At 45.1% G+C, this 19,543-nt stretch overlaps 1 protein-coding gene across 5 annotated transcripts in view; it reads left to right on the forward strand.

Annotated features, from left to right (window-relative positions):
• Nucleotides 1–19,543, forward strand: part of ABCC9 (ATP binding cassette subfamily C member 9) — a 128,322-nt gene that overhangs the window by 59,312 nt on the left and 49,467 nt on the right. For all 5 annotated transcript variants that reach the window (XM_087968812.1, XM_087968813.1, XM_087968814.1 and 2 more), the window contains 3 exons: nt 14,870–14,954; nt 16,770–16,850; nt 17,451–17,588. In XM_087968812.1, coding sequence (XP_087824938.1) covers nt 14,870–14,954; nt 16,770–16,850; nt 17,451–17,588 — 304 coding nt within the window. The remainder of the gene's footprint in view (nt 1–14,869; nt 14,955–16,769; nt 16,851–17,450; nt 17,589–19,543) is intronic.

Raw genomic sequence — 19,543 nt, forward strand, 5'->3', positions numbered from 1 at the left:
AGAAGGAGCACCCATGGGATCACCCCTCTCACCTGTCATCGTAAACCTCTACATGGAACACTTTGAAACACAAGCTCTAGAAAAATATGATCACAAACCCAAACTCTGGCTCAGATACGTAGATGACACCTTCATAATCTGGCCACACGGGAAAGAAAAACTGAACAACTTCCTCACACACCTCAACAGCCTACACCCCAAAATACAATTCACCATGGAAACAGAAGCTAACAATCAACTTCCCTTCCTAGATGTCTTGGTATACAAAAACCCAATGGCTCCCTAGGACACACCATCTACCAAAAGAAAACACATACAAACCGCTATCTACACGCACTCTCACACCACCACCCAGCACAGATCAATTCCGTAGCTGAGACACTCATCTCCAGAACAAAATGCTTAGCTGATGAACAACACCTAAAAACCGAACTAAACACTCTCACCAACGTACTAACAGCCAATGGATTTCAAAGAAAGAAGATCACCCACCTAATCCAAAAAGAAACCCCAACCAAAATCCAAGACAGAGAACAAGAGAACGGCAAAGCCCTCCTCCCATATATAAAAGGCACTACAGACAAAATCAGCAAGATCCTCCAAAAACACAACATTAAAACAGCATTCTGCACAAACAGAAAAATATCCACCATCCTAAGAAACCCTAAAGACAAAATCGAGTTAGAAAACCAAGGAGTATATGAAATCCCCTGCACTGCCTGCCTCACCACATACATTGGACAAACTAACAGAAGAATAAGTGCACGCGTTGAAGAACATAAGAACTCAATCAAAAAGAAGAACCAACCTCTTCCCTGGTCCAACACCTCAAAGCCACAGGACATGAGATTGACCTTAAAAATACCAGAACTATCGCCAAAACTGAACACCACAGCAGCAGAATAATCAGAGAAGCCATAGAGATAGAAAAACGCCCACACAGCATGAATAAAAGAGATGACACCTCCCGCTTACCAGCCATTTGGAAACCCGCCCTCATGAACAGACGAGTACCCAACATGATAAATGACACCAGACCCACACCCATGAGGGCCACACAAGATGCCACCACCACACTTCCACGTAAAAATCAGACTCACACCCACACAGAAGATGAGACACGACCACAGACCAGAAGCCGCACTGCAGCTGCATCACTACCCACTTCAAACTCCTCTGAACCATACATGAAGCGAACTGACCCCCACCATGAAGATGTGGCACGACCACGAACTCGAAGCCAAACGAACACAGACCCAGACCCCAAACTCAAAGCCATATTAAAAACCCAAAATGCTACATCACAGCCACCCGCTCAGGACATCACATCAGAAAACTCAAGAAATTACACCTCAAGAACTCAAGAAGTCACAACACAGCAAATGACCCAGGATATCACAGCACAAGACCAAGGATACCACAGCAATAAATCTCACAAGGTCATCACACAACCCATTACCCAAGCTGTTACTACACAGGAGGCTAATGGAAAAGAGATCAAAACACAAACGACCCAGGAGATTACAACGCAAGACCCAGGATACCACAACAAAAGAACTCACAAGCCCATCACACAACCCATTACCCAAGCCGTTAAAACACAAGAGGCTAACGACCCAGGAGATGACAGCACAAGATCCAGGATATCTCTACAACAAAAGGCCATTACACAGCCCATTATACCAACATCAACTCCATCAACCAATCAAGAGGCTGCAGCACAGCCAACCAGCCCAGCACACCATCCCCCACCACTTGTATATAGAGAGATGGCAGCTCCGGTCACACACTGCTTGCACTGGCACTAAGCCGAAAGCACCAGCCTGAAGATGGCGAGTGGGACCTCGCCGAAACGTTGCCTAGATACTTTGAATCTTACGCGGGAGAAAACCCGAATAACCAAAGATCCACATACAAATACCCGCGAGAACCTCAGAAAACAAATATTGCACCTCTACGGGGAGGAAACCCACCATCTGACCAGGACTTATGAAAAACTTGAAGTCCAAAGAGCTTCCATTTTATGTGACCTCGCATTCCTATGCAACTGCCGAGATCAAAATTTAATTCCCACAAGCTTCCAATTGAAATTCCACACCAACACAGCAGCCACCAAACGCATCCTAAAAAGAACAGAATTGGCCCTAATTAGAAATGAACTTCACACAAAAAGATTTCTCCTAGACCAAATCAACAAAGATCTTCTTACACTTCACCTCAGACTCAGCAACAAGATTCACCCCTTACTTTGGGACAAATCCAAACAACTCGCTGTCTGGAGAGCCGAAACACAGACCACCCTCAAGACAGACACACACACCAACAAACTCAGAAAACTACAACAATGCCAGAAACCAACTTCCCCCTCACAGCCACACATGAAACAAACAGTGCACAACATCTCAGACAAGATCCTCACCGAAGCCGAAACCAAGGTCCTTTCAAAAGGATTCAACTTTGCTGTTGCTCCCAAACACATCCCCACAGAAACCATCATATGCGGAGTTGAAACCAGCCTGACCAAAACCAACCCTGATGAGGCTAATAGAATCAGACTCGAAATCACCAACATCCTCTGCACTAGCAAACCACCCAAAAGCAACTTATCCAAAGAAGAACAAACTGCACTACGTAACCTGAAAGAAGACACCAGCATAATAATCCTACCAGCAGACAAGGGCAACGCAACAGTGGTTATGAACACATCTGACTACCAAACCAAGTTAACCAACCTACTCCTAGACCCCACATACAAACCCCTAAAGACAGACCCCCACCACCTACCTAGAAAAAACCACCAGATCCAAAATAAAAGCCTCCCCCATCAGTGAAGAAATCCAGCAAAGAATCATACCCAGAGAGAAATCATCCAGATGCCCTAAGCTTTATGGTCTCCCCAAGATACACAAAGAAGGAACTCCACTTAGACCAATAGTCAGCTCCATAGGCTCACCTCTACAAAACCTAGCCAAATTTCTCGCCAAACAACTACAGCCCTATGCAGAATCCATCAACTCACATGTAAGAAACTCATTCCAGTTCATCGAGATCATAAAGAAACAAAACTTACAACCCAGCGACCTACTAGTTAGCTTCGATGTCATATCCCTCTTCACCCAAGTGCCAATAAAAGAAGCCTTGACAGCCATCCAAAACAAATACAACCCCCCCCAAGCACATCCTAGATCTGACCAACCACTGTCTATCCAATACATACTTCACCTACAATGGACAAAAATACAAACAAATAGAAGGAGCACCCATGGGATCACCCCTCTCACCTGTCATCGCAAACCTCTACATGGAACACTTTGAAACACAAGCTCTAGAAAAATATGATCACAAACCCAAACTCTGGCTCAGATACGTAGATGACACCTTCATAATCTGGCCACACGGGAAAGAAAAACTGAACAACTTCCTCACACACCTCAACAGCCTACACCCCAAAATACAATTCACCATGGAAACAGAAGCTAACAATCAACTTCCCTTCCTAGATGTCTTGGTATACAAAAAACCCAATGGCTCCCTAGGACACACCATCTACCAAAAGAAAACACATACAAACCGCTATCTACACGCACTCTCACACCACCACCCAGCACAGATCAATTCCGTAGCTGAGACACTCATCTCCAGAACAAAATGCTTAGCTGATGAATGAACAACACCTAAAAACCGAACTAAACACTCTCACCAACGTACTAACAGCCAATGGATTTCAAAGAAAGAAGATCACCCACCTAATCCAAAAAGAAACCCCAACCAAAATCCAAGACAGAGAACAAGAGAACGGCAAAGCCCTCCTCCCATATATAAAAGGCACTACAGACAAAATCAGCAAGATCCTCCAAAAACACAACATTAAAACAGCATTCTGCACAAACAGAAAAATATCCACCATCCTAAGAAACCCTAAAGACAAAATCGAGTTAGAAAACCAAGGAGTATATGAAATCCCCTGCACTGCCTGCCTCACCACATACATTGGACAAACTAACAGAAGAATAAGTGCACGCGTTGAAGAACATAAGAACTCAATCAAAAAGAAGAACCAACCTCTTCCCTGGTCCAACACCTCAAAGCCACAGGACATGAGATTGACCTTAAAAATACCAGAACTATCGCCAAAACTGAACACCACAGCAGCAGAATAATCAGAGAAGCCATAGAGATAGAAAAACGCCCACACAGCATGAATAAAAGAGATGACACCTCCCGCTTACCAGCCATTTGGAAACCCGCCCTCATGAACAGACGAGTACCCAACATGATAAATGACACCAGACCCACACCCATGAGGGCCACACAAGATGCCACCACCACACTTCCACGTAAAAATCAGACTCACACCCACACAGAAGATGAGACACGACCACAGACCAGAAGCCGCACTGCAGCTGCATCACTACCCACTTCAAACTCCTCTGAACCATACATGAAGCGAACTGACCCCCACCATGAAGATGTGGCACGACCACGAACTCGAAGCCAAACGAACACAGACCCAGACCCCAAACTCAAAGCCATATTAAAAACCCAAAATGCTACATCACAGCCACACCGCTCAGGACATCACATCAGAAAACTCAAGAAATTACACCTCAAGAACTCAAGAAGTCACAACACAGCAAATGACCCAGGATATCACAGCACAAGACCAAGGATACCACAGCAATAAATCTCACAAGGTCATCACACAACCCATTACCCAAGCTGTTACTACACAGGAGGCTAATGGAAAAGAGATCAAAACACAAACGACCCAGGAGATTACAACGCAAGACCCAGGATACCACAACAAAAGAACTCACAAGCCCATCACACAACCCATTACCCAAGCCGTTAAAACACAAGAGGCTAACGACCCAGGAGATGACAGCACAAGATCCAGGATATCTCTACAACAAAAGGCCATTACACAGCCCATTATACCAACATCAACTCCATCAACCAATCAAGAGGCTGCAGCACAGCCAACCAGCCCAGCACACCATCCCCCACCACTTGTATATATAGAGAGATGGCAGCTCCGGTCACACACTGCTTGCACTGGCACTAAGCCGAAAGCACCAGCCTGAAGATGGCGAGTGGGACCTCGCCGAAACGTTGCCTAGATACTTTGAATCTTACGCGGGAGAAAACCCGAATAACCAAAGATCCACATACAAATACCCGCGAGAACCTCAGAAAACAAATATTGCACCTCTACGGGAGGAAACCCACCATCTGACCAGGACTTATGAAAAACTTGAAGTCCAAAGAGCTTCCATTTTATGTGACCTCGCATTCCTATGCAACTGCCGAGATCAAAATTTAATTCCCACAAGCTTCCAATTGAAATTCCACACCAACACAGCAGCCACCAAACGCATCCTAAAAAGAACAGAATTGGCCCTAATTAGAAATGAACTTCACACAAAAAGATTTCTCCTAGACCAAATCAACAAAGATCTTCTTACACTTCACCTCAGACTCAGCAACAAGATTCACCCCTTACTTTGGGACAAATCCAAACAACTCGCCTGTCTGGAGAGCCGAAACACAGACCACCCTCAAGACAGACACACACACCAACAAACTCAGAAAACTACAACAATGCCAGAAACCAACTCCCCCCCCTCACAGCCACACATGAAACAAACAGTGCACAACATCTCAGACAAGATCCTCACCGAAGCCGAAACCAAGGTCCTTTCAAAAGGATTCAACTTTGCTGTTGCTCCCAAACACATCCCCACAGAAACCATCATATGCGGAGTTGAAACCAGCCTGACCAAAACCAACCCTGATGAGGCTAATAGAATCAGACTCGAAATCACCAACATCCTCTGCACTAGCAAACCACCCAAAAGCAACTTATCCAAAGAAGAACAAACTGCACTACGTAACCTGAAAGAAGACACCAGCATAATAATCCTACCAGCAGACAAGGGCAACGCAACAGTGGTTATGAACACATCTGACTACCAAACCAAGTTAACCAACCTACTCCTAGACCCCACATACAAACCCCTAAAGACAGACCCCACCACCTACCTAGAAAAAACCACCAGATCCAAAATAAAAGCCTCCCCCATCAGTGAAGAAATCCAGCAAAGAATCATACCCAGAGAGAAATCATCCAGATGCCCTAAGCTTTATGGTCTCCCCAAGATACACAAAGAAGGAACTCCACTTAGACCAATAGTCAGCTCCATAGGCTCACCTCTACAAAACCTAGCCAAATTTCTCGCCAAACAACTACAGCCCTATGCAGAATCCATCAACTCACATGTAAGAAACTCATTCCAGTTCATCGAGATCATAAAGAAACAAAACTTACAACCCAGCGACCTACTAGTTAGCTTCGATGTCATATCCCTCTTCACCCAAGTGCCAATAAAAGAAGCCTTGACAGCCATCCAAAACAAATACAACCCCCAAGCACATCCTAGATCTGACCAACCACTGTCTATCCAATACATACTTCACCTACAATGGACAAAAATACAAACAAATAGAAGGAGCACCCATGGGATCACCCCTCTCACCTGTCATCGCAAACCTCTACATGGAACACTTTGAAACACAAGCTCTAGAAAAATATGATCACAAACCCAAACTCTGGCTCAGATACGTAGATGACACCTTCATAATCTGGCCACACGGGAAAGAAAAACTGAACAACTTCCTCACACACCTCAACAGCCTACACCCCAAAATACAATTCACCATGGAAACAGAAGCTAACAATCAACTTCCCTTCCTAGATGTCTTGGTATACAAAAAACCCAATGGCTCCCTAGGACACACCATCTACCAAAAGAAAACACATACAAACCGCTATCTACACGCACTCTCACACCACCACCCAGCACAGATCAATTCCGTAGCTGAGACACTCATCTCCAGAACAAAATGCTTAGCTGATGAACAACACCTAAAAACCGAACTAAACACTCTCACCAACGTACTAACAGCCAATGGATTTCAAAGAAAGAAGATCACCCACCTAATCCAAAAAGAAACCCCAACCAAAATCCAACAGAGAACAAGAGAACGGCAAAGCCCTCCTCCCATATATAAAAGGCACTACAGACAAAATCAGCAAGATCCTCCAAAAACACAACATTAAAACAGCATTCTGCACAAACAGAAAAATATCCACCATCCTAAGAAACCCTAAAGACAAAATCGAGTTAGAAAACCAAGGAGTATATGAAATCCCCTGCACTGCCTGCCTCACCACATACATTGGACAAACTAACAGAAGAATAAGTGCACGCGTTGAAGAACATAAGAACTCAATCAAAAAGAAGAACCAACCTCTTCCCTGGTCCAACACCTCAAAGCCACAGGACATGAGATTGACCTTAAAAATACCAGAACTATCGCCAAAACTGAACACCACAGCAGCAGAATAATCAGAGAAGCCATAGAGATAGAAAAACGCCCACACAGCATGAATAAAAGAGATGACACCTCCCGCTTACCAGCCATTTGGAAACCCGCCCTCATGAACAGACGAGTACCCAACATGATAAATGACACCAGACCCACACCCATGAGGGCCACACAAGATGCCACCACCACACTTCCACGTAAAAATCAGACTCACACCCACACAGAAGATGAGACACGACCACAGACCAGAAGCCGCACTGCAGCTGCATCACTACCCACTTCAAACTCCTCTGAACCATACATGAAGCGAACTGACCCCCACCATGAAGATGTGGCACGACCACGAACTCGAAGCCAAACGAACACAGACCCAGACCCCAAACTCAAAGCCATATTAAAAACCCAAAATGCTACATCACAGCCACCCGCTCAGGACATCACATCAGAAAACTCAAGAAATTACACCTCAAGAACTCAAGAAGTCACAACACAGCAAATGACCCAGGATATCACAGCACAAGACCAAGGATACCACAGCAATAAATCTCACAAGGTCATCACACAACCCATTACCCAAGCTGTTACTACACAGGAGGCTAATGGAAAAGAGATCAAAACACAAACGACCCAGGAGATTACAACGCAAGACCCAGGATACCACAACAAAAGAACTCACAAGCCCATCACACAACCCATTACCCAAGCCGTTAAAACACAAGAGGCTAACGACCCAGGAGATGACAGCACAAGATCCAGGATATCTCTACAACAAAAGGCCATTACACAGCCCATTATACCAACATCAACTCCATCAACCAATCAAGAGGCTGCAGCACAGCCAACCAGCCCAGCACACCATCCCCCACCACTTGTATATATAGAGAGATGGCAGCTCCGTGTGTTGTGGGGGGGATTTTTTTTTTTTTTTTTTTGTTGTGTGTTTTGTTGTGGGGGGGGGTTTTTTTTTTTTTTTTTTTTTTTTTTTTTTTTTTTTTTTTTTTTTTTTTTTTTTTTTTTTTTTTTTTTTTTTTTTTTTTTTTTTTTTTTTTTTTTTTTTTGTTTTTTTTTTTTTGTTTTTTGGTGTGGGGTGTTTTTTTTTGTGTGTTTTGTTGTTTTTTTTTTTTTTTGGTTTTTTTTGGTGGTGTTTTTTTTTTTTTTTTTTGGGTTTTTTGGTTTTTTTTTTTGGGGTGTGTTTTTTTTTTTTTTTTTTTTGTGTTTTTTTTTTGTTTTTTTTGGTTGGGGGGGGTTTTTTTTTTGGTTGTTTTGTTGTTTTTTTTTGTTTTGTGGTGTTTTTTTTTTTTTTTTTTTTTTTTTTTTTTTTTTTTTTTTTTTTTGTGTTGTGTGTTGTTTTTTTTTTTGGGGGTGGTTTGGTTTTTTTGTTGTTTTTTTGGGGGTGGTGGTTTTGCCTTGGGGGGGGGGGGGGGGGGGGGGGGGGGGGGGGGGGGGGGGGGGGGGGGGGGGGGGGGGGGGGGGGGGGGGGGGGGGGGGGGGGGGGGGGGGGGGGGGGGGGGGGGGGGGGGGGGGGGGGGGGGGGGGGGGGGGGGGGGGGGGGGGGATGGGGGGGGGGGGGGGGGTTGGGGGGGGGGGGGGGGGGGGGGGGGGGGGGGTTGAAGGGGGGGGGGGGGGGGGGGGGGGGGGGGGGGGGGGGGGAGAGGGGGGGGGGGGGGGGTTTCGGGGGGGGGGGGGGGGGGGGGGGGGGGGGGATCGGGGGGCGGTGGTCCCCAGTGTTTGCCTGCTTGTGGTGTGGAGATTTTTTGTTTGTGAGTGCAGGCTTCCAAATGATTGACAGCCTGGTGGAATCATCTCTTCTATTCATGCTTTCTGGTCTTTTTTCAATCTCTATGGCTTCTCTGATGATTCTGTGATTAGGGTTTTCTATAGTGGCCAGGGTTTTGGTGCCATTGAAGTTGATGCTATGACCTGTGGCTTCCATGTGTTGGACTAGTGAGGAAGTGTGTTCCAGCTTTTTGACTGCATTTTTGTGTTCATCCAGGCGGGTGCTTATTCTTCTATTGGTCTGTCCAATGTATGTGGCCGGGCATGATGCACAGGGGACTTCGTATATGCCTTGGTTTTCCAGGTCAATTTTATCTTTGGGGTTGCTAAGGATGGCTGCTATTTTTCTGTCTGTTTTGAAGGCAGTCCTGATGTGATGTCTGTGTAGTACCTTACTAATTTTGTCTGTAGTACCTCTTATGTAGGGCAGGACAGCTGTTCCATAGGTCTGTTCATCTTCTGGGTCTCTATTATGTTTCAGTGTGTTTTTGTGGATCAAGCTGGTGATTTTGCTTTTGTGGAAGCCGTTGGCTGTCAGTACTTTAGTCAGGGTGCATAGTTCAGTCTTAATGTGTGTCTTGTCTGCCAGGCGTTTGGTTCTGGTAATTAGTGTTTTAGCCACGGAGTTTATCTGTGCTGGGTGGTGGTGGGATTGGGCGTTGAGGTAGCGGTTGGTGTGGGTTTTCTTCTGGTATATGGTGTGTCCTAGTGTGCCATCTGTTTTTTTGTAGATTAGTACATCTAGGAATGGTAGTTGTTTGTTTGTTTCTGTTTCCATGGTGAACTTGATTTTGGGGTGTGCGCTGTTTAGGTGTGTTAGGAAATTGTTTAGGTTTTCTTGTCCATGGGGCCAAATCACGAATGTGTCATCGATGTATCTTAACCATAGTTTGGGTTTGAGGATGGCATTGGCCAGGGCTCTGGATTCGAATTCTTCCATGAACAGGTTTGCAATGACAGGTGACAGTGGTGATCCCATGGGAGCTCCTTCTATTTGTTTGTATCTTTGTCCTTTGTATATGAAATATGTGTTGGTTAAGCAGTGTTCTGTTAGTTCCATGAGGTGTTTAGCTGGTTGGTATTTATTTTTGATGATTTCAAGGGTCTCTTTTATCGGGACTTGAGTGAATAGTGAAACCACGTCAAAACTTACAAGCAGATCTTCTTGCTCCACGTGTAGATCTTTGATCATTTCCAAGAAGTGGTATGAGTTTTTACATGAGAAGCTGCTGTTTCAGCATGGGGCTGTAGCTCTTTTGCTAGGTGTTTAGCTAGGTTTTGTAGTGGTGCTCCTCTGGAGCTGACTATGGGTCTGAGAGGTATGCCTTCTTTGTGTATTTTTGGGAGGCCGTATAGTTTGGGGCATCTGGAAGATTTCTCTCTGGGTATGATCGCGTGTTGGATCTCTTTGCTTATGTGGCTGGTTATAATTTTCTTCTTGGTTAATTTTTCCAGATATGTGGTTGGGTCTGTGTTTATGGGTTTGTATGTGGAGTCTTGGAGTAGGTCTGTCAATTTTGTTTCGTAGTCTTTTCTGTCCATTACTACAGTGGCATTCCCTTTGTCTGCTGGGAGGATGATTATGCTGCTATCTCTTTTCAGGGTTTGTAGTGCTTTGATTTCATTTTTCTGTAAGTTGCTTTTGGTGGTTTGCTTGTGCATAAGATGTTGGTAACTTGGTGTCTTATTTTATCAGCTTCATCTGTATTTAATTTAGTTAGGCTGGATTCTACTGCACATATGATGGATTCTGTGGGGATTTTTTGGGGTGCTATAGCATAATTGAATCCTTTGGTTAGGACATCTGTTTCTGTTTTGGTGAGTTCTCTGTTGGAAACGTTGTGCACTAATTGTTTCAGGTGTTGTTGTGAGTTGTTGGGGTTTTCTTGTCATGTTCTAATTTCTTTAGTTTTTTCAATAATTTTTCTTGTTTGTAAATGCCTTCAGAATCAGCTCTCCAAGTTGTAAGTTGTTTTATCTTGTCCCAAAGTAGAGGGTGGATTTTGCTGCTCAGTTCCAGGTGTAGTGCTAGCAAATCTTTGTTTAACTGATCTAATCGGAATCTCTTATTGTGGAGCTCGCTCCTTAGTAAAGCCATTTCAGTTCTTTTCAGGATACGTTTAGTGGCTGCTGTGCTTTGATGAAATGTTAATTTGAAGCAGGTTGGTGTAGTATTGTTGTCTCTGCAGCTGCGTAGGAATTGGAGGTCACATAGTATTCCTGCTCTTTTAATTTCCAGTTTCTCGTAGGTTTTGATCTGGCTGTTTATTTCCTCCCGTAGAGGTTTGATATTTGTTTTCTTAAGTTTTCATGGTACTTACATGTATGGTGTTCGGCTTGGTTCGGGTATTTTCCCACGTCATTGTAGTTGTTCTTTTCCCCCCTGATACCTCCAGCTCAAACACATCCCAACCAGGCACCCAGATGAAACCCAGCTTCCTAACTAATGATAGCCGTCCATTTACCCGAAGCCAAGCTGCACTAAAGGCCTCCATTAAAGCAACACAATGCTGCCAGCCAATCAAGATACAAAAGAGCCAAAAACAGACAGAAGATATTAGAGACACCAATCAAGCAGAACACAGCAAACTCCGAGACCAATAAACACAGACCAAGACTCCCAACCAATCAGGATGAAGAAAAAACCATTCTGGCACAGCAATAGGCTGCCCCAAATTCAAATCTGAAACTACTGTAAAAGTCTGACTCACAGACGGACACAATACAGAAGCCTGATGATGGCAGATGAGATTCTGCTGAAACGTTGCTACAACTTTAAAAGAACAACTACAATGACGTGGAAAATACCCGAACTAAGTCAACACCATATATATATATATATATATATGTTTTCTTAAGTTTTCGCGGGTACTTACATGAATGGTATTCAGCTTTGTTCGAGGCTCTGGGTGGGCGAAAAACGCCCCACCCGGAAGTTCCAGAAGTTCAGAAATGGGTCTGTTTCCAGCTTCCGGGGGGGGGGCTCCGGAGCCTGGGGGAGGTTGTTTTCATCCTCCCAGAGACCTGAGGGAAGCTTCCAGACTGGGGAAGGTGAAAAATGTCCCTCCCGGAAGTTCCGGAAGTCCAGAAACGAGCCCGTTTCCTGCTTCTGGGGGGCCTCTGGAGCCTGGGGGAGGCCATTTTTGCCCTCCCAGAGGCCTGAGGGAAGCCTCTGGACCCTTGGGAAGGCGAAAAGTGGCCCTCCTGGAAGTTCCAGTAGGCCATGCTCACCCTGGCTATGCCCATACAGCAACCAGGCAGCAAACTGGTTGCTGGGATTTTTGAGTCCCACCCCTGGTGCAGCGCATCCAGAAGATGAGAAATCATCATACAAGCCAGTCAGTCACTCTTTTAAAGTGCCATCCTTCCCTGCAAATTTTCCCTTAAGTTACACTCCCCCTTGCCTCGTAAAATGTGAAGCGGTGAGGCAATGCATTTGCTAAGATAACCGTTCCCTGTTTGCAGAGCCTTTCAAAGGCTCTTGTAAACCTCAGTTCCCTCCCTCGCCGCATTCTCTGATCCTAGAAAGTGTTTTCCAAAAAAGGAAATAACGAAGTGGAGAATGGGAAAACATCTGTATAGTTCCTAAGGGGAAAACTGTAATGAGTAGGTTAACATAAGTAGCTCAGTACTATTGACTTAAAACTTAATGCAACTGATCCTTATCAGAGGCACAGTTCTTTATTAATCAGTCATAATAAGGGAGCTGAGGCTGAATTTCAAGTTTATGATATCAGTTCCAAGAGGGGACGACTGGAAAGAGGGAAAGTCGTACATTTAAAAATAAAGAATCATTAGAGTACTTCTCAATGAATACTATCTACACAGGAGATGGTTCCCAATTCCCAGACTCTCCTTTTGCACAAAAATCACTTTGCTGCCTGACCGTCCATCCTGTTTTCTTTTATTCCATGTTTATGTTTAATTTTGAGGTGGGAGGAAATCAGAAGGAACATCCTTCCCTCAAAATGACGCTATAGGGCTCTGCACACCAGAACAACTAGACACAAGAACAGTTTTTTTTTCCTGAAAACCATCATTCCGCTAAACAAATAATTCCCTCAACACTGTTCAACTATTTACAAAGTCTGCACTACTATTACTGTTAATCTCATCATTCCTCATCACCCATCCTCTCCCACTGGTGATTGGATGACTGTAACTTTGTCGCTTGTATCCTTACGATTTATATTGACTGTTTCCTAGTATGATTTGATTGCTTATTGTACCCTATGACTATTGTTAAGTGTTGGACCTTATGATTCTCGATTCTTGATGAATGTTTTTTTTTATATATATACTGAGAGCATTTGCACCAAGACAAATTGCTTGTGTGTCTAATCACACCAATAAAGAATTCTATTCTATTCTATTCTATTCTATTCTATTCTATTCTATTCTATTCTATTCTATTCTATTCTATTCCTGTTGTTTAACATTAAGAGATTGGATAACCATTTGTCAGAAATTACAAATGGTTTCCTGTCTAAGCAGGGGGTTGGACTAGAAGACCTCCAAGGTCCCTTCCAACAACAAACTCTGATTGCTTAATTCATCCATGTCATGGGTTCAGACAATACAATACTCTACCCGACTCTGTAGTCTCTTCCCCAAACCCCAAAAACTTTAACCTTAGACTGTCTACTATTGACCTCACCCCTTTCCTAAGAGGTCTGTAGGGGGCGTGCATAAGAGCACCAACGTGCCTACCGTCCCTGTCCTATTGTTTCTCTTATTCTTTTATTTTTCTTATATGTACCCATTTCATGTATCCACAACTATGTATACACTTATACTTACTATCTTGTAAACAATTGGCAAATCAAATAAATAAATAAATAAAATAAAATAAATAAATAAATACATGAAACCATAAGCTCAACATTCAGGCTTCATTAAGCCACCAAAAAAAAAGGACCAAGTTGAAACAAATTGAACTTAGCATGTACAAATGTGAAGCTCTTTGTCTGACTTACAGGTAGTCTTCCACTTATAACCATTCATTTAGTGAACATTCAAAGTTGCAACGGTGCTACAAAAAAGCAATTTATGACTATTTTTCACAGTTATGACCAGTGGTGGGATTCAAATAATTTAACAACAGGTTCTCTGCCCTAATGATTTCTTCCAACAAGCAGTTCACCAAATAGCTCAGAAAATTAACAACCGGTTTCCCAAACTGGGGCGAACTGGCTGAATCCCACCACTGGTCACAACTGTTGCAGCATCCCCGTGGTCATGTGATCAAAACTTGGCTACTTGGTAACTGATTCATATTTATGACGGTTGCAGTGTCCCAGGGTCATGTGACCACTTTTGCAAATTATGACAAGCCTAGTCAACGGGGAAACCAGATCCACTTAATGACCATGTTACTAACTTAACAGCTGAGGTGGATGCCATGCCATGGAGTTTTATAGGTCAAAACCATCACCCAGAAGCAGACTGGGAGCCAGTGCAGGTCACAGAGCATTTAAAACAAGGTTTCTCAACCTTGGCAATTTGAGTGAAGATGGGTGGACTTCAACTCTCAGAATTCCTCAGCCAGCATACCTGTTTATCTAATACTTGCTTGACAAATAAATAAATAAAAATAAATAAATAAATAAATAAAACCATAAAAGGGCCATTGTTCCCCACCCTTGTTTTAAAACCTTTCCGTCTTTCTGAACCTCATGTTTTATTTTTAATATGTCTTCCACAGGTACAAAGCAGTGACTGATGCATGTTCTCTACAACCTGATATCGATCTGTTGCCATTTGGAGATCAGACAGAAATCGGGGAAAGGGTAAGTTAAGAAGGAAGATGCCACTGCTATTTTTTCAGACACTCCTGCATTATTGGGTGACCAAGGAGATCTGTTAATATTTTTTTTTATCTCCCTCCCCAACAGCACTGAGAACAAAGTATTGAAAATTATTAATGTGAATGCCGTTATATGTTTATCCCCTCTGTCGCTCAAGCTACATGTGGAACTCAGGTTGATTTTATGGGGTCCCTCTGCAGGAGATCATTTGAGACCTAGGGTCCAACTGGATTGAGGCAATGTATGTGTTTAGTTACAAATTAAGTTAGATTAAAATTGCCTCTTCCTTGTGGATCGGGGTGGGGAACTATGGTCCTTTTATGACTTGTGGACTTCAAGAATTGGAGTAGATCAGGGGTGTCCAACCTTGGCAACTTTAAGACTTGTGGACTTCAACTCCCAGAATTCCTCAGCCAGCAAAGCTGGCTGAGGAATTCTGGGAGTTGAAGTCCACAAGTCTTAAAGTTGCCAAGGTTGGACACCCCTGGAGTAGATTATAAGAACCTGGCAACCATCAAGGTCATCGCTACAGTTGCTGGAGAAAGAGATGGACTGGTCCATAACAAAAGGACGTCTCATAACTGGAAAGTGTGATCACCCAGGGGTAGGAGAAAGGGGAAGTATTGTTTCACTAAGCAAAGCTTTGTGTGGGAAAACCAGAGCTGTTTTTGATTCTTCAGTACCAAAATGGTGTATCCAATACAGTTTTACTTTTGGGGAGTTCAAAGCTCCCGTGAGTGTTTACTTATTTTGGGTTCACTAGTCGGATTGTTGACACCTGGACTGTTGGAATGATTCTTTACGAATTCCATCCCTTCCCGGTAAAAAGGCTGTTTCAAACGAACTGTCTCTGATAAGAATGACCCTTGCCAAGAACACTAGATAAAGTTGCCAAGAAATATTTCAAACACAAAAAGTCTCCAAACACAAACTAAGAGAGTCCGAACGTCCCCAAAGCTTGAGTGCAAAAACTTCTTTGCTTCCTGCAAAGAACTCCGGTTTCTCAGCTGGTTTTTATCTCTTAAGGGAGGGGCCATTACCTTGCAGTTTTACTCCCGAGTTGCCCGTGCTGCTGCAGCTGCTCTTTCCTTTGAGCACACGCACTGGGCACAGGCTCCTCGGGGACCTCTTCATCACTGCTGCCAGCCTCCCAATCTCCAAAGGCAGCATTCCACTCCCTGATAGTCTTGGTCCCATCCCTGCATCACACGCAGGCCCCTCATCTGAGTCCTCGCTCTCCGAGACCTCCGAGATCCAATCAGTCATTCCTAAAGGAAATCAACCCCAACTGCCCTTTGGAAAGAGGGATCCTGAAGCTGAAGCTCAAATACTTTGTCCACCAAATGAGAAGAGAGGACTGATTGGAGAAGACCCCAATGTTGGGAAAGATGGAAGGCAAAAGGAGAAGGAGGACAGCAGAGAATGAGATGGTTAGATAGTGTCATCAACACAATGGATATGAATTTGGGCAAACTCTGGAAGGCAGTGGAGGACAGAGGGCCTAGCTAGCTGTGGTCCAAGGGTCAAAAAATGTTGGACACAACTTAACAACCAAACAACAACAATCCCTGCTTATATGCCAAGATCTTCTTTGTCCTCTTTTAGACTGTTCACACTTTAGGTTTGGTAGCCAACAGCATTGAGATTGAATAAACCAATGTCATATAAATTTAGGAAGAAGTTTAGTTTTAGGATGTTTTTTTAAAATATTTGTTATTTTTTTTCAAGGGCTTGTCAGTAAAGATGCTGCAATGTTTGGGCAGCTGACTGAAAATTATGGTTTATTATACCCTTTAGGGAATTAACTTGAGTGGAGGTCAACGGCAACGCATCTGTGTCGCTCGAGCACTCTACCAAAACGCCAACATCGTCTTCCTGGTAAGTGAAAAGTATTTTAAAGAGGCAGAAGCACTATCAAACTAGGAGTTTTTTCAGGAGGCAACTGGACTTCCTTGTTTTTTGCTTTTGAAGACGTTTCACTTCTCATCCAAGAAGCTTCTTCAGCTCTGACTGGATGGTGGAGAATGGAAGGATTTATATTCCTTGCAGACAGCTGGTCATTTGCATCCTTTTAGAGGGTTGTTGAGACCACTTGGAAGTTTATCTGTGTCCTCGGGGTCACCTGAATGGTACACTTGGTTCCTGTAGTCTGCAATTTTTTCCCCTTGAAATCCATTCCTACTCCCACACCATTCCAAGGGTGTTCATCCCAAATTGTATAGCTAAAAGTCTGTACAATTCACTTAACAAATCACTTGATTCACTTAAAAATGCATAAGAAGGTTACCGAAGGAGATCTGTGATGTTTTTTTATCTCCCTCCCCATCAGCACTAAGAGTAAGGTATTTAAAATTATTAATGTGAATGCCGTTTTATGTGTAGCAGAAGTAAGGTAATGATAACAGAAGGTTTTGGGGACAGTAAGATGGAATATAATATCTCTTTTGTAATATTTTAATTTCCTATGTGGAATTCCAGGATGACCCATTTTCTGCCTTGGACATTCACCTCAGTGACCACTTAATGCAAGAAGGTATCCTAAAGTTCCTGAAAGATGATAAAAGGACACTCGTCTTAGTGACCCATAAACTACAGTATTTGCCACATGCTGACTGGGTAAGATTGGACAGATGGATGGATGGATGGATGGAGCAACAGAGAAATAGATAGATAGATAGATAGATAGATAGATAGATAGATAGATAGATAGATAGATAGATAGATACCGTGTTTCTCCAACAATACGGCCTCCACCAATAGGAAGCCCCAGCATGATTTATTGGCATAAAATCAAATTAAGCCCCTCCCCCCAAATTAAGGCCCATATTAAACATGCGAAATGGGGGAATAGCGGGGGGCTTGCCGTTAGGAAGTACTTTGTTGCATGCCCGGATATGGTGCTGCCTGCGTTGGTGGAGCACTTCATATCGGGAGACCTTCCGCCACCGTTAATTTCCTTCTCCCTTGCTGCCGTAGCGTTACAGCAACGCCGCGGCGCTTGGCGCAGCCACGTGCAGCCAGTCAGGGCTCCTCCCTGCAACCGGAGCCCTGAGGAGACACTTCTGCTTCAGGCGCTCCCTGTGGCCTCCTTCCTTTGCTTCGATGGTAAAGTGAATTATTTAAAACCTCCGCTCATCCTATCAGGGCCGTGCGAGCTGAGCAGAGCCGGGAAAGCAAGCCGCGGGTGTTTCCTGGTTCTGCCCAGCCCGTACGGCTCTGCCGCGCCCTGGCGGGATGAGCGGAGGTTTTTAAAATAATTCACTTTACCTTCCAAAGGGAAGGCGGCCACAGGAGCGCCTGAAGCCAAGTATACCAACAACAAAAGGCAAATCCTCAAGGTGGGCTGGAGGGAGGTGGCTACGTGCCCCGGGCTGCTTCAATGCAAGGTCCTGACTTGCAGCATCTGCTGCCGCCGCCCTCCCTCTCCGACTGCAAAACTTGTGTGCTTCGCCAACGCTCCGAGCGAGGCGAGCTCTTTCATACATAGAGAGAGGGAAAGACGCCGGCGTGCTCCGAGAGGCTGGCTCTTTTCTCTAGCTGAGGCTGACATCTGACTGAATCTCTATCCCGCTCCTTTATCCTCACGACGGGTCGGCAGTGACGCTCTCTGGTGCGGCCACCTCAGCTTGCCAGCCTTGCCCCACTATGAGACGACACTGTGACAGCCGCTGCTGCCGCACTCCCTTCTCTTTCCTCGCTCTCCTCCCTTCGCCGGCAGGAGTGTGCGCGCCTGCTGCCACTGCCGCCGCCTCCTGAGGCCATCTGGGGCAGGCAGGTGGGAAAGCAAGCAAGGTGGCTGCGCTGTCTTCTTTTCCTCAGCGAAGCGCCGCCGCTTGCCGCCGCCACCGCCACCTGCGATGGGCGAGGAGGCGGCGGAGGCACCCGAAATGTCACCAAGGCAACGAGTGCCTCCCTGCTGGGCCCTCCGCCTCATCCCGCCAGGGCCGTGGCAGAGCCGTGCGCGCTGGGCAGAACCAGGAAACACCGCGCTTGCCTGCCACGGCCCTGGAGGCACTTCCTGTCAGCCTTGGCTAGAGAAAAGAGCCAGCCTCTCGAGCACGCCGGCGTCCTTCCCTCTCTCTCTATGTATGAAAAAGCTCGCCTCGCTTGGAGCGTTTGGCGAAGCACACAAGTTTTGCAGTCGGAGAGGGAGGCGGCAGCGAAAAGGACGCGGCGGCAACGACAGGATGCTGCAAGTCAGGACCTTGCATTGAAGCAGCCCGGGGGCACGTAGCCACCTCCCTCCAGCCCACCTTGAGGATTTGCCTTTGTTGTTGGTAGATGCAGCTTAGGCGTTTCTGTGGCGCTTTTCTGCCTTGAAGGGTGAATTATTTTAAAACCTCCGCTCATCCCGCCAGGGCCGCGGCAGAGCCGCACGGGCTGGGCAGAACCAGGAAACACCCGTGGCTTGCTTTCTCGGCTCTGCTCAGCTCGCACGGCCCTGATAGGATGAGCGGAGGTTTTAAAATAATTCACTTTACCATCGAAGGCAAAGGGAAGGCGGCACAGGAGCGCCTGAAGCCAAGTGTCTCCTCAGAGCTCCGGTTGCAGGGAGGAGCCCTGACTGGCTG

This window comes from Notechis scutatus, chromosome 6 (assembly GCF_049901735.1).
Source record: "Notechis scutatus isolate UNSWTSFEM ecotype Mainland chromosome 6, rNotScu1.2, whole genome shotgun sequence".
NCBI classification, from domain to species: Eukaryota; Metazoa; Chordata; class Lepidosauria; order Squamata; family Elapidae; genus Notechis; species Notechis scutatus.